This window comes from Sander lucioperca, chromosome 4, assembly GCF_008315115.2.
Source record: "Sander lucioperca isolate FBNREF2018 chromosome 4, SLUC_FBN_1.2, whole genome shotgun sequence".
Classification (NCBI taxonomy): Eukaryota; Metazoa; Chordata; class Actinopteri; order Perciformes; family Percidae; genus Sander; species Sander lucioperca.
In genome coordinates, this window is record NC_050176.1 from 24,197,203 (window position 1) to 24,211,394 (window position 14,192).

The 14,192-nt window shown below is 41.5% G+C and overlaps 2 protein-coding genes across 3 annotated transcripts in view; one reads left to right on the top strand and one right to left on the bottom strand.

Moving 5' to 3' along the window:
- The window catches only part of LOC116048446 (VPS10 domain-containing receptor SorCS3-like), a 1,378,075-nt gene that overhangs the window by 883,732 nt on the left and 480,151 nt on the right, over positions 1–14,192 (bottom strand). The gene's annotated exons all lie outside the window — the stretch shown is intronic.
- Positions 1–14,192, top strand: part of stab2 (stabilin 2) — a 106,664-nt gene that overhangs the window by 85,740 nt on the left and 6,732 nt on the right. Inside the window, exons 67-69 of one of the 2 annotated variants that reach the window (XM_036000484.1) lie at positions 325–456; positions 5,420–5,539; positions 6,451–6,519. In XM_036000484.1, coding sequence (XP_035856377.1) covers positions 325–456; positions 5,420–5,539; positions 6,451–6,510 — 312 coding nt within the window. In that variant the 3' untranslated portion in view covers positions 6,511–6,519. Of the gene's footprint in view, positions 1–324; positions 457–5,419; positions 5,540–6,450; positions 6,521–14,192 lie in introns of both variants that reach the window. The other variant, XM_031311284.1, reaches the window with a different exon arrangement.

Below are 14,192 nucleotides of genomic sequence, written 5' to 3' on the forward strand. Positions count from 1 at the left end.
TGATTGGCTGTCTGTGACCACGTGACTGTGTGTCTGTGATTGGCTGTATGTGACTACATGACTGTGATTGGCTGTCCCTGACTCTCTCTGTGATTGGCTGTCCCTGACTATGTCTGTAATTGGCTGTCTAATTCTGTGACTGTGTGTCTATGATTGGCTGTCCCTGACTCTGTCTGTGATTGGCTGTCCCTGACTCTGTCTGTGATTGGCTGTCCCTGACTCTCTCTGTGATTGGCTGTCCCTGACTCTGTCTATGATTGGCTGTCCCTGACTCTGTCTGTGATTGGCTGTCCCTGACTCTGTCTGTGATTGGCTGTCTGACAGAGTCGTGCGGCCCATAAAGCGGGGATGGGTGTCGGAGTGGTGCTGCTGATCGTTGTGGTTTCGGCCGTCGTCTTCGTTGGATTTCACTTCTACAGACGCAGCAGCAACCCTTTCCACTTCCAGTACTTCAAGGTCAGTCCGTCCGTCCCGTTACAGTGTCAGGACGACAGATTATTAGGGTCAGAATAACTGGGGAAGCAAATGAGAAACATACGTATCTGACAGACACATCCTCATCTTTACGCCTCAGAAACCTGAGGTCATTTTTACAGTTCATTGTCCGTCCGGTTTTATTTTCTAAAAAGCTTACAAAGATCAACCCTGTTGTCTACAGTCAATCTATGAACATCATCTGTTTCAGGACAAACTGGGTTATTAGAATATTTGTGCTGCAGTGAAGTCACTTGAATGTAAAAAAAAGGTTATATGACCTTAAAAACGGAACATGAATCTCACAGATATGTATTGATATCACACACAGATCAATACAAGCTGAGTCTAAATCAGTTCCCATATGCATTAGGAGTCAAACTGTGAAAAAATACTCATTATAACTTATACAGTAGACTAAATATGTACATTTTTTCAAAAAAAGTCCAGACGCTTTTGCCCTCATGACATTCACTTATGCCAGTAATCAAAATAATAATAATGTCATATTTACTGAAATCACACACACAGCAATGTTCTCCTATATATTTGGAGTCATGCAGTGCAAAAATAAACATACTGAACATCATACTACATTATACTCCTCAGCTTTTAGCAGGAAAAATCGGTAAGAAGCTATGTTTTACGGTTATTAAATTATCTAAATATGAATCAGAGGTGCCGTTTTAGATCGTGGACGATTGTTTAGGTTTCTGAGGTTAAGCCTCGCGTCGTCTTCCCGTCGACCAGGCAGCTTGTTGTCCTCCTGGGTCAAAAATGAAAATTATCCCTTTTTAGATGCTTTTTCTTAAAGCAGCCATATTATGCTCATTTTCAGGTTCATAATTGTATTTTAGAGGTTGTACCAGAATAGGTTTACATGGTTTAATTTTCTAAAAACACCATATTGTTGTTGTACTGCACCGCTCTCTCTCACTGCTGCAGATCCTCTTTTCAGCTGGTCTCTGTTTTAGCTACAGAGTGAGACCTCTTTTCTTCTTCTTCTTCTGTACTATCTTTGATTGCACTGCACATGCCCAGTAGCTCAGATGTAGATCATGTCAGCTAGCTAGCTCCATAGACAGTAAAAGAAAGGCTGTTTCTACAACTTGGGTCAGTTACAAGGCAGGATTAGCTGGGAGACTTCTAAATGAGGGCGCACATGGAAGTAGTTCTTTTGTAGATTATGGTGAACTTGTGTGTGTTGTAGCAGTGCTTTGCTACTGAGAACGAGGTAGCATGCTAGCGTTAGCATGCTAGCGTTAGCATTAGCGTTAGCATGCTAACGCTACGAGCTAATGGTTGCGGTTAGCCTGCTCGTTTCGGTTTGTGACGTCACAAGCCGTGCCGATTTTGAACAGCTCACCCAGAGACTGAAGGCAGGACACATTCAGAAACCGTATCTCACTCTAAACAGCATGGATGGATTTTTTTCAAAGTTTGTATGTGTGTGGAAGCACCAGAGACACAAAATAACTCCCCAAATCCCAGAAAAAGTGATTTTTTCATAATATGGGCACTTTAAATGTTCAATGTGTTAACCTTTCCTGATGGCTTCGATTCCAACCGTGATCAGAAAACCAGCATGTGTGTGTGTTTGTGTGTGTGTGTGTGTGTGTGTGTGTGTGTGTGTGTGTGTGTGTGTGTGTGTGTGTGCAGACGGCTTGGCATCTTTAATCATGGAGTCGTTATTGTTGTAATCACTGATTGGTCCACAGCTCCGTCGGCTCTGCAGACATTAAATGTAAAGATGAGTGATGTTGTTAATGAAGGGAAACAGCTGCAGCATCAAGCTGTTCAATTCGTTTTTACGAGATTTTAAAGACTTTAAACGGAAAGTATAGTTGAGAGTTAAATCAGCAACAAAACAGACAAAAGTTTTGTGAGTTAAACGCTCCGTACGTGCTGAGCTTTTAAAAAAGAAAAACTTTTCAGAGTCAGTTAGCGTCCACTAAAAGTTCTGTTGTTGCTGCTGACAGACTCAGATTATTATTCTAAGTTTCTGACAACATTATGGGATGGATCCCTACAGAGATAGACCTTTTAGTTAAAGAGTAAGATCCTTTTAGTTTAAAGCAGCCATATTATGCTCATTTTCAGGTTCATAATTGTATTTTAAGGTTGTACCAGAATAGGTTTACATGGTTTAATTTTCAAAAAACACCATATTTTTGTTGTACTGCAGTTCTCTCTCTCACTGCTGCAGATCCTCTTTTCAGCTGGTCTCTGTTTTAGCTACAGAGTGAGACCTCTTTTCTTCTTCTTCTTCTGTACTATCTTTGATTGCACTGCACATGCCCAGTAGCTCAGATGTAGATCATGTCAGCTAGCTAGCTCCATAGACAGTAAAAGAAAGGCTGACTTCGGTCAGTTACAAGGCAGGATTAGCTGGGAGACTTCTAAATGAGGGCGCACATGGAAGTAGTTCTTTTGTAGATTATGGTGAACTTGTGTGTGTTGTAGCAGTGCTTTGCTACTGAGAACGAGGTAGCATGCTAGCGTTAGCATGCTAGCGTTAGCATTAGCGTTAGCATGCTAACGCTACGAGCTAATGGTTGCGGTTAGCCTGCTCGTTTCGGCTTGTGACGTCACAAGCCGTGCTGATTTTGACCAGCTCACCCAGAGACTGAAGGCAGGACACATTCAGAAACCGTATCTCACTCTAAACAGCATGGATGGATTTTTTTCAAAGTTTGTATGTGTGTGGAAGCACCAGAGACACAACATAACACCCCAAATCCCAGAAAAAGTGATTTTTTCATAATATGGGCACTTTAACATGAAACAGCCCCGAAATCACCATCACCAAACTACACCAGACTCCATGTAAATAATCAGGACTTTTAGTGTGTATAGAGCCAGCATATTTCCATCAGACTCCATGTAAATAATCAGTAATTTTAGCGTGTATAGAGTAGAGCCTGGATCGGGCCGAATTTTTCCGTCCGAGCCCGGCCCGAGCCCGACAGGCATTATGATACTTATGTCCGAGCCCGACACAGTTAAAATCTCGTTGGTTTTTTTCTCATCCTAATGACACATGTACGTTTGTTTGTGTGGAAATCTTTTATTAAGCAGCTGGAAGGCATTCGGAAATGTCAACAGATGAGCGCATCAGTGCACCCGGGGGAACAAGCGCACGTTAATCAGCTGTTTAATTTAAAATGTTCAATGTGTTAACCTTTCCTGATGGCTTCGATTCCGACCGTGATCAGAAAACCAGGGGAGACTGGTTACCTCCAGGGCCGACGGTATATAACATCGGGGTTAAAATCCTGTTTCTGGTGAGCAGATGAATGAACTTGGTTTTCAGTCTGGAGTTTATCTCGAACACCACACACACTGTGTACAAAACTTAAACTTATTCCACCAACTCTGCTCCGGTCACATCTACACGTCTGCTTCCTCTTTCTCCATCTCTCTTCTGCCCACTTTACACACACGCTGAGCTCTCTTAAAGGAGCCGCAGCACCATTTTACAACAAATGCCTTATCACGCTGATGTGACCGAGTAAATATCTGTCCGAACCCGGCCCGGCCCATCGGGACCCATCGGGCTCGGGTCGGGTATCCATGCCTTAGTGTGGAAGCACCAGAGACACAAAATAACACCCCAAATCCCAGAAAAAGTGATTTTTTCATAATATGGGCACTTTAATCTTTCTGGCGATTTCTTTTGAAAAAATTTTTGCGATTTTTTTTCCACTACCACCGGATTCACCACTAACATCAACGTATTACCACTAGTTTTACACCTTTTTTTGGAATTCATAATCAATAAACCTCATTTATATGAAATTATACCTAATTTTTGAGTTCAAAAAAGCTGAAATTGTGAACTATTTTGACAAATAGTTACGATTTTGTAGATAATCACAGACTCAATCACACTTCAGTCAGGAGACTGTTTAGAAAAGCGAGAGATTTCATTCAGTTTTTTCAAATGCTATAAAAATTTAATAAAACACCCCTTTTTTCAGGGGTCTCAAACTCGCGGCCCGGGGGCCAATTGAGGCCCGTAGGATGATATTTTGTGGCCCCCCTACTTGACATCGCGTTGTTCTGAAACGCACCTTTTTGCTGAGTCGTTGCGTGTGTCCAGCGCTGGCCACGCTTTTATTTTATCTTTTTATCACTTACGGGCTACCATAGCTAGTCTCGTGACAGCTTCCTGCGGCGTTTGGTGTCAACGGTTGTCAAGCTAGCCAACCGTGAAGTACCTGGGGAAGGATCAACGTTAGTCGCTTAGTAGAAACGTGTTCCAGAGTGACGGAAAATATCTGCCTTCACCCAGTTCCAGTCACGTCTCTCTCAAAACGTGCCGCGAAGAGAAAGGTTGGCGACGAGCTCAGGCAATTTCAGGGAAAGTGGGAGACGGAATATTTTTTCTATCGAGCACAGGAGCACCCCTACATGTCTGATACGCACAGAGAAAGTTGCGGTGTACAAGGAATATGACATCAGACGTCATTACTCAACTAGACATGCTGAGGAGTATACAACATACCAGGGAGAGGAGAGGAAGAACTTAAAAAATGTCTATTGAGGCAACAAGATTTATTTAAGAAAGCAAACAAAGAATACTTTTGTTGAATACTTGACGCGGCCCAGCCTGACCCACACTCTGCCTCGAGCGGCCCCCAGGTAAATGGAGTTTGAGACCCCTACCTTTTCTCTTTTTACAGCGTTTTGGGCGTCTTTTTCAACATTTCCGTTGCATTTCTCCTAACGTTTCTGTCGCTTTTTTGTGCCCTTTTTTTTGGCACTTTCTGACGATTAGTTTCCGAATAAATATTTTAATCATTTGACAGCACTAATAGATATATATATATATATATATATATATATATATATATATATATATATATATATATATATATATATATATATATATATATATATATATATAATGTAAATGTTAGCGCTGATGTTTTGCCTCTGACAGGAAGAGGAAGCTGAAGAAGAAGAAGCTCCAGCTGCAGTTGGCGGTCGCAGCATCTGTAACCCGGTTTATGAAGCCGCTCCAGAAACCGCTGAGTCACCCAACACTGCTGATGATGTGACGGTGAGTCAGCAGCTGAGTCATGCTTATTTTACAGAAACCTTCATCAGTTAATACAGAATGTTGTTTTTCAATGTAAAGATTACGCCAACCAGACTCCATGTAAATAATCAGTACATTTAACGTGTATAGAGCCAGCATATTTACACCAGATTCCATGTAAATAATCAGTACATTTAGCGTGTATAGAGCCAGCATATTTACACCAGACTCCATGTAAATAATCAGGACTTTTAGTGTGTATAGAGCCAGCATATCTCCACCAGACTCCACGTAAATAATCAGTACATTTAGCGTGTATAGAGCCAGCATATTTCCACCAGATTCCATGTAAATAATCAGGACTTTTAGCGTGTATAGAGCCAGCATATCTCCACCAGACTCCACGTAAATAATCAGGACTTTTAGCGTGTATAGAGCCAGCATATCTCCACCAGACTCCACGTAAATAATCAGAACTTTTAGCGTGTATAGAGCCAGCATATCTCCACATGTAAATGGGTGAATTAAGGGTTTATATCAACCAAACCAGAGTGGTGATTGTTGGAACAGTGGAAAGATGAACCAAGACGGCTTTTGAACGTTTTATTTAGTTTCTGTCCACTTTGAATGAAGTGTGTTTTATGATGATAAAAGTAGTGATTATTTACATGGAGTGTGTGTGTGTGTGTGTGTGTGTGTGTGTGTGTGTGTGTGTGTGTGTGTGTGTGTGTGTGTGTGTGTGTGTTTGTGTGTGTGTGTGTGTGTGTGTGTGTGTGTGTGTGTGTGTGTGTGTGTGTGTGTGTGTGTGTGTCTCTGTGTGTGTGTGTGTGTGTGTGTAACTGTATGTGTGTGTGACTGTATGTATGTGTGTCTCCTGGTTCTTCTACAAGGGTTCATGTCTAAATAAAGTGACTTTCCGTGACTGTCTGCAGGCCGAGGACAAACACGAGGTGGTGAACGGAGGATCGTACGACCTTCTGCACGACGGCTGAGCCCTCCGGACGCGTCCTACGACCGGCTCCATTTGGTTTCCTGCAGCTGTGTTCGCTCTCAGACTCTGACGGTTCATCTTCCTGGAAACTCAACTGCCTCCAAAACCAAGACACCAAGAAACCAAGAAACCCAAGATTCACGATGCAGATTTTTACAAACTCTGGAGCAGGGGTCACCAACGCAGTCCCCGCGGGCACCAGGTAGCCCCCAAGGACCACATGAGTAGCCCTCAGGCCTGTTCTAAAAATGAAAATTGAATATTGACATTATCTGTTTCCCACCTTGTTAAGTCATTGTTGATAATTATTGTGAGAAATCATTAATGTGATCAGTGTCTTCACATAGATGACATTAATCATTAATAATCATATATAACTAAAGGCAAACTGAGCAATTTTTTTTATTTCAGAAGAGCGTATCAAACTGGTAGCCCTTCGTATGACTCAGTACCCATGAAGTAGCTCTCAGCTTCTAAAAGGTTGGTGACCCCTGGTCTGGAGGTTTCATTCAAGAACGTAAAAGGACAATTAATGGTCAACGTTTCACCCCGTCAAAACAAAATGTATGGAGCTAAAAGAGTCTCAATAAAGATCAATGCACACACTACATTCACATATGCACACACAGGATTCATACATGCACACACAGGATACACAAATGCGCACAGAATTCACAAATACGCACACAAAATTTAAAAAGCACAGAAGATTCACAAATGCACACAAGATTCAGAAATGTATTTCTGATGCACACACAAATATATCTTGATTTACAAACTGCTTGCGGTCTGTGAACGTCGCCCCATTTGGCTCGACACACAAATGCCTTTTTTTAAACAGGGAATGTTCTGCAACCAATCAGATATCTCCCTTGTTTTAGCCAATCACAACAACGCACCCTACGTGGGGGATTGTTTACTTATAAGCCAATCACATGAACGCGTTCACACAGCGCTATATGAATGTGGTGTAGGAGTCATGAGGGGCTTTCCGACCGGAGGGATTTTTGCAGTTCTTAGAACTAAACGTTCCTAGAACACTTTTTTCATCGTGTTCCGACAGGAAAAATTTGGGGATTTTTAAGTTCCTCTGGCCTCAGTAGCGTACTTTTTTAGCTCCTACTTCAGAGCAGGGTCTTTTCCCTTTTCCATTTTCCTAGGTGTACTTGATTGGTCGAACTTATAAGTCCCGCCCACTGCCAACTCGGAACTTGCAGACGGAGCAACAACCAACAACGGGACATTTTTAACAATTTTCACCATCTTATTCATCACTAAATTCACTTCTGACAACATTTTAGGCGAGAAATCAACTATGTAGAGGTCAAATATTTTACGAAAATTGATGGCTAATTGCAAATTCTGTCCGACTGTGTGTCGGGAGTTCAGCGGCCGGTGCTGCCTGGGTTGCTGCCTCACCGCCCGGCCTGCTGGGAGGTAGATGGAGCTCCGTCACGTCTGGCAGCCCACGGCACTCCATAGCCGCGCAAAGTCACCGTTTTTTGGGTTAATGGACTACCAAACACCGCTGCCCTGACAGAGCTCCAGGGTCTGCAGCGCCTCTCTTCCTGCTAAATGGCCGCTGTGTGTGAGTGAGAGCGCGGTCAGCGAGCTTGTTACGCCAGCAATCTCTCACCACAGGTTCTAGTTAATCTTATAATGGATATGTGTGTTGAGTTATTTAAACGAACGATCATGGAAATAAACGCCTCTTGTCCGCTAGAGCCTGCGGCTGGATGGAGCTCTATCAATGACAGCTAGCTAGCCTCCTCTTAGACCTCTGAAACAAAGCCCCTAATGTTCACAAAAAAGCATTAAATTGAAATCGGACACCATAGTTAGCTTTATAAGACCTTGGGGTAGATGTTCTATAAGTGGCATGACGAAATTCAAACTGTAAATATACGAAAATTACGCCAAAAGTGTAGGAACGATCTTTCCCATAGGATTAAATGGGACACACAGCTAGCCTAGCTAGCAGCTCCTCCTAAGGAGACCCCTAATGTTCACAAAAATGCATTAAATTGAAATCGGACACCATAGTTAGCTTTATAAGACCTTGGGGTAGCTATTTTATAAATGACGTGACGAAATTCAAACTGTAAATATACGAAAGTTATGCCGGCAGCTGGCAGCCAGCCAGCTCCGGAGCTCCACGGAGCCCCGGTCGTCCAGTAACCGAGAAACGGTGACTTTCTCTGGGTGGAGTTTGCCGCTTTCTGGTCAGACTGTGTGGAGCTCCTAAAGTTGAGCAAAACATTACGTGAATCACTACGAGAATGGATGACTCCACCCACATTCATATAGCGCTGTGTGAACGCGTTCATGTGATTAGCTTATAAGTAAACAATCCCCCACGTGGGGTGCGTTCTTGTGATTGGCTAAAACAAGGAAGATATCTGATTGGTTGCAGAACATTCCCTGTTTAAAAAAAGGCATTTGTGTGTCGAGCCAAGTCAGGGCAGTCTCAAAATTCACACACAAATGCAGCGAAGTTCACAGACCGCAAGCAGTTTGTAAATCAAGATATATATATATTGTGTGTGCATCAGAAATACATTTCTGAATCTTGTGTGCATTTGTAAATGTTGTTTGCATTTATGAATTTTGTATGCATTTGTGAATCTTCTGTGCTTTTTAAATTTTGTCATACGCGGAGTTTGCGGGGGGGGGCAGGGGGAGCACTGCCCCCCCCCCTGGTGGCTGAAGCGGGTAATTGCATTGTTTCATGGCATGATCAGATATTTTATAAATATTTTAAATAACACAAAACAACTAAACTGTGGTAGGTAATACATCTGATGTCATATAGCCTAGGCCTACTGCTTTAGTAAAAAAAATATTTTTTCAGGGCTCTGGCTCTCCCCTGAGACTATTGTTGACACATACGCAGGACGCAAAAAATTAAAATTACTGTTGCACTAGTCTGGACATGTTACCGTGCCAACGTTGTAATAAAGGTTTCCTAAATGCCATGTATATACATTTGCTGTCAGCTTACTAATTGATTGCGCGTTTTGTGTAGATTTGGACTTTTATACGTTTTTATTCCACATTGTTTAAACGGTGAAGTGGATCTCCTGATCGCTGTGGATTACTTTTTTCCGTGTCACTGGATTACGGCAAAATACGGATCTTTTTTCTCAATGTGTCTTAATGGTTTATGGTGGTACTGCGCTTGGTTTCTGCGTTTGGAGAGGCATCTCAACAGACTGGAGGTCCAACTCTGATTGTTCACCGTTACATTTTAGTTGAATTTAAGTGTCGGGGCAGTTTGCCACCGTCTGTCTATTGCGTTCCAAGACAGCCGTGCCGCGATTGGATTTCATAAGGGCGAGTTGTTAAATTGTTAGAATGTAATTTAAAATCTTCTTTAAAAATAAACATATATGTTTAAATAGCATGTTTGTTTTGTCCATATGTGCTCGTGCTGTGTTCCCCAAGTGGTAGCCAGGTCTCAGCTTCTACAATGAGTTTTTTTTTTTTTTTTTTGCCCCCCCCTGGCTCGAATGTCAAACTCCGCCTATGAATTTTGTGTGTGCATGTATGAATCCTGTGTGTGCATATGTGAATGTAGCGTGTGCATTTATTGAGACTCTTTTAGCTCCATAAAAACGTACGTAATACATACAATCTTAGGCGCCGATACTGAGCAAACTACGTGTACCAGACTGCCAGTAGGCTACATTCATTTACAATTAAACATTGCAGTTGGTGCTAAGTGGAGCGTCGGTCATAGTGTGATTGGTTCAACACGAAATGGTCGTGAAGTGCTCAAGAGTTAATGTTTCTCATTTTAGGTAACTTTTACCAACTTTTTTTATGTTTAAGACCAACGGAAAGTCAACAAATTTGGAAATGTAAATGTGTCTTGGACGGAGAAAACGTGAAGACGATTAAGCTCGAAGGACAACTGGAAGATTTAAAAGTTAATTTTTTATCTGATAACAGAACAAACATATCGTCAGGACAGTTGACATTTTAAACTTCGTTGTTTTAGGTTTTTTTGCAGACTTAAAAAAAGTTACGTTGAATAATCATAACTGTGAATTTAAATGCTGAATAAAAAAGTCTCAAACTGTGCTTCATGCTTCTTATTTTAAGTCACTTTCACAAACTTTATCATTTTTCAGGATACATCTCCACTGATACGTTTTGGTTTATAAAGGAATATTTTCTGCTACGTTTCCCCCTCTCATTCCCCCTGCTCTGGCGTTTCCCCCCTCTCATTCCCCCTGCTCTGACGTTTCCCCCTCTCATTCCCCCTGCTCTGGTGTTTCCCCCTCTCATTCCCCCTGCTCTGGTGTTTCCCCCTCTCATTCCCCCTGCTCTGGCGTTTTCCCCTCTCGTTCCCCCTGCTCTGGCGTTTCCCCCTCTCATTCCCCCTGCTCTGACGTTTCCCCCTCTCGTTCCCCCTGCTCTGGTGTTCCCCCTCTCATTCCCCCTGCTCTGGTGTTCCCCCTCTCATTCCCCCTGCTCTGGCGTTTCCCCCTCTCATTCCCCCTGCTCTGACGTTTCCCCCTCTCGTTCCCCCTGCTCTGGTGTTCCCCCTCTCATTCCCCCTGCTCTGGTGTTCCCCCTCTCATTCCCCCTGCTCTGGCGTTTCCCCCTCTCATTCCCCCTGCTCTGGTGTTTCCCCCTCTCATTCCCCCTGCTCTGGTGTTTCCCCCTCTCATTCCCCCTGCTCTGGCGTTTTCCCCTCTCGTTCCCCCTGCTCTGGTGTTCCCCCTCTCATTCCCCCTGCTCTTAAGTGATATTTTAGTCCGTGTTATTATTCTCTCTAATTTCCATATTTAGCACCAAGTCAGTTTTATCGGAGCTTTAACTTTGAGTTTTTGTTTGAAATCTAAAATTCTGCAACTCTTATGTAACGTGACAGTCGAGGCAACGACTCCATTCCCTGATGAAGACTGTGCAATGAGGTTGAAAGCTCCAGAAGAGTTTACTAAGGGAACTTTGAGACGAGAGTTTAAAGAGCTCCGATGACAAAAAGCTTCCAGGTAAAAGACTTTATTTATATCAAACATTCAGACATCTTGAGTCGCCTCGGTGATCCATCGGTGGTACTAGACGGACGGTTTCTCGACGTCGCAGCTCACCACGCCAAAACAGGAAGTAGGCTCCGTGTTTGTGACACCCCAGCGGCGCTCCAGAGTCGCCCGGCAAACACAAACATCTTCATCTCAAACTGTATAAAATGAATAATATAAGAAAATAAACATGGAAACATGAAGACAAATACAAAATAATGTGCATAAAAATAATTATAAGCACTTTCATTCATTTCCACATTAATTTGTTATTTTCTATATTTATTTATTTATACATTATGAATCTATAAATTATATATAATGTATATAGAATTTATATGTAGTACTCTTTTTTGTATATTATATATACAAAAAGAGTATATATATATGCAGTACTTTTTGTTTTTGTTTTAAATTATTAAATTAAAAATTAAAAAATAAATAAACAATACACAGATAGAAATATTTGGAGTAAAAAATAAGATTTAAATGCAAAAAAAAATAAAAAAAATAAATAAAATAAAATAAAATAACATATTTTAAAATATATAAATAGCCTATATACAGAAATAAATATGTATTATTATTTTTATATTTCCACATTTACTTTCTTATCCTTTTAGCCACTATTAGCTCATTTACAGCTAATTTAACTGTGAAAATATTTTTTAATTTTTCACATGAGCGGGTGGAGATGGCTGCTTCTGGAGGAAAGGAGCGTAGACGTTTGTCTGTTGATCGTGAGCTTCGGGCGGTTGGCAACAACTGGACTGTGAATGGTCAGGGGTTAGGAAGTGACGGATCAGGAAGTGTGAATGAGGAGATGGATGTTGGACGCGGGAATGTGGAAGAGTGGAAAGTAGTTAAAAAGAAACGCAAAACTAAAGACAGGGATAAGTCAGATGCTAGTGACAGTGATAAAGGAACGACTACGGTGAAAAGGAGTGAAGATGAGTTCAAGGTATTTATCAAACTGTTGCAAGAGGGGACTACTTTTGATAAGTGGAGTCCAATCCTACTAACCAAAGCTCTACATAAAGATATTGGGGAGGTAAGGAGTGCTAAAAAATTGAGGAATGGTTATTTACTGGTAATGTGTAGAACTGTGGATCAACAACAGAAAGCAATAAAGATAAATAAATTAAATGGACAGCGAGTGAAGTGTTCAATGGCGTTTGACAAGAAGCTTGTTAGGGGTGTAATCTCAGGGATTCCTCTAAGTGAGTCAGTGGATTCAGTGAAAGAAGGAATAAACAATGTTAAAGTCAGGGAAGCAAAACGACTAAAGACAACATGGAATGGAAATATATGTGACAGTCTTTCAGTCTTGTTAAGTTTTGAGGAAGAGAAACTCCCCGAAAAAGTCTTAATTGGCTACATGAGTTATGATGTCAGGGTTTACATCCCTCCACCACTCCGGTGTTTTAAATGCCAAAGATATGGGCATGTAGCTGCGATATGCAAGGGAAAACTAAGATGTAGCAAATGTAGTGGTGAACATGAATACGGAAAATGTGAAGAGGGGGCAAAACCAAAATGTTGTAATTGTGGAGGAGAACATAGTATATGTATCATATAGTAGCATATGGTGGATGTGAGACTAATAAAAGAATGCAGGAGGTTCAGCGAGTTAAAGTAGTCCAAGGTGTTTCCTTTGCGGAGGCAACTAAGAAAGTCCCAAAAGGTGTGCCGGTAGAGGCAATAAAGACTAGGACTGAAGTTGTAGGGAAATGTGTAAAGTGTGATAAATTGAAAGAAGAGACATTGATTGTGAGTAAAGGTGATTTTGTGCTCTTCACGGCTGAGATAATCAATTGTTCGGCACAGACCAGTAGTAGAACTGAAAGAATTAAAATAATTGTTAAGTCTGCAGAAAAATACTTGGATGCAAAGGGAATGCCTTGGGAAAGAGTAAGAGACATTCTTAATGATGAAGCACAACAATCTCAGACATGGGTTGGGGATACATAATGGTTTTAATTATACTCCAGTGGAATGCTAGGAGTTTAATTGCAAACGGTCAAGAATTCAAGACATATGTCGACAGTTTTAAAGACAAACCTAATATAATTTGTGTACAGGAAACTTGGCTAGTACCTAGGTTGGATTTTGTAATAAAGGGGTATAATTCTATAAGAAGGGATAGGAAAATAGGTAAAGGAGGAGGAGTTGTAATGTTTATACAAAGAGGGCTTCAATATAGGGAGATAAAGACCGGGAATGACTTGGAGTACATAGTTGCAGAAGTAAGGATGAGCGAGGAGAAGGTGACAATTATAAACTTTTATAATCCATGCAGGAAAATGGAGATGAAACATCTGGAGGACATTTGGAAGGATTTGACAGGGAGAATTGTTTGGTGTGGGGATTTTAATGCACATAGTACATTATGGGGAGAGAGGGATGGTGTTAATGGAAATGTAATTGAAGAATTTATGGAAGAGAAAGAGTTGGTATGTCTGAATGATGGTTCTGGTACCAGAATAGATGCGGCAAGGGGTACAGAGACAGCAATAGATCTTACTATTGTCACAAAGACAGTTGCAGTTAAATGTACTTGGGAGGTATTGGGGGAAAATACAGTAGGAAGTGATCACTATCCTATTAGAATTCAGATAGGAGTGGAATTAAGAAAGGAACGTGACGTAAGAGA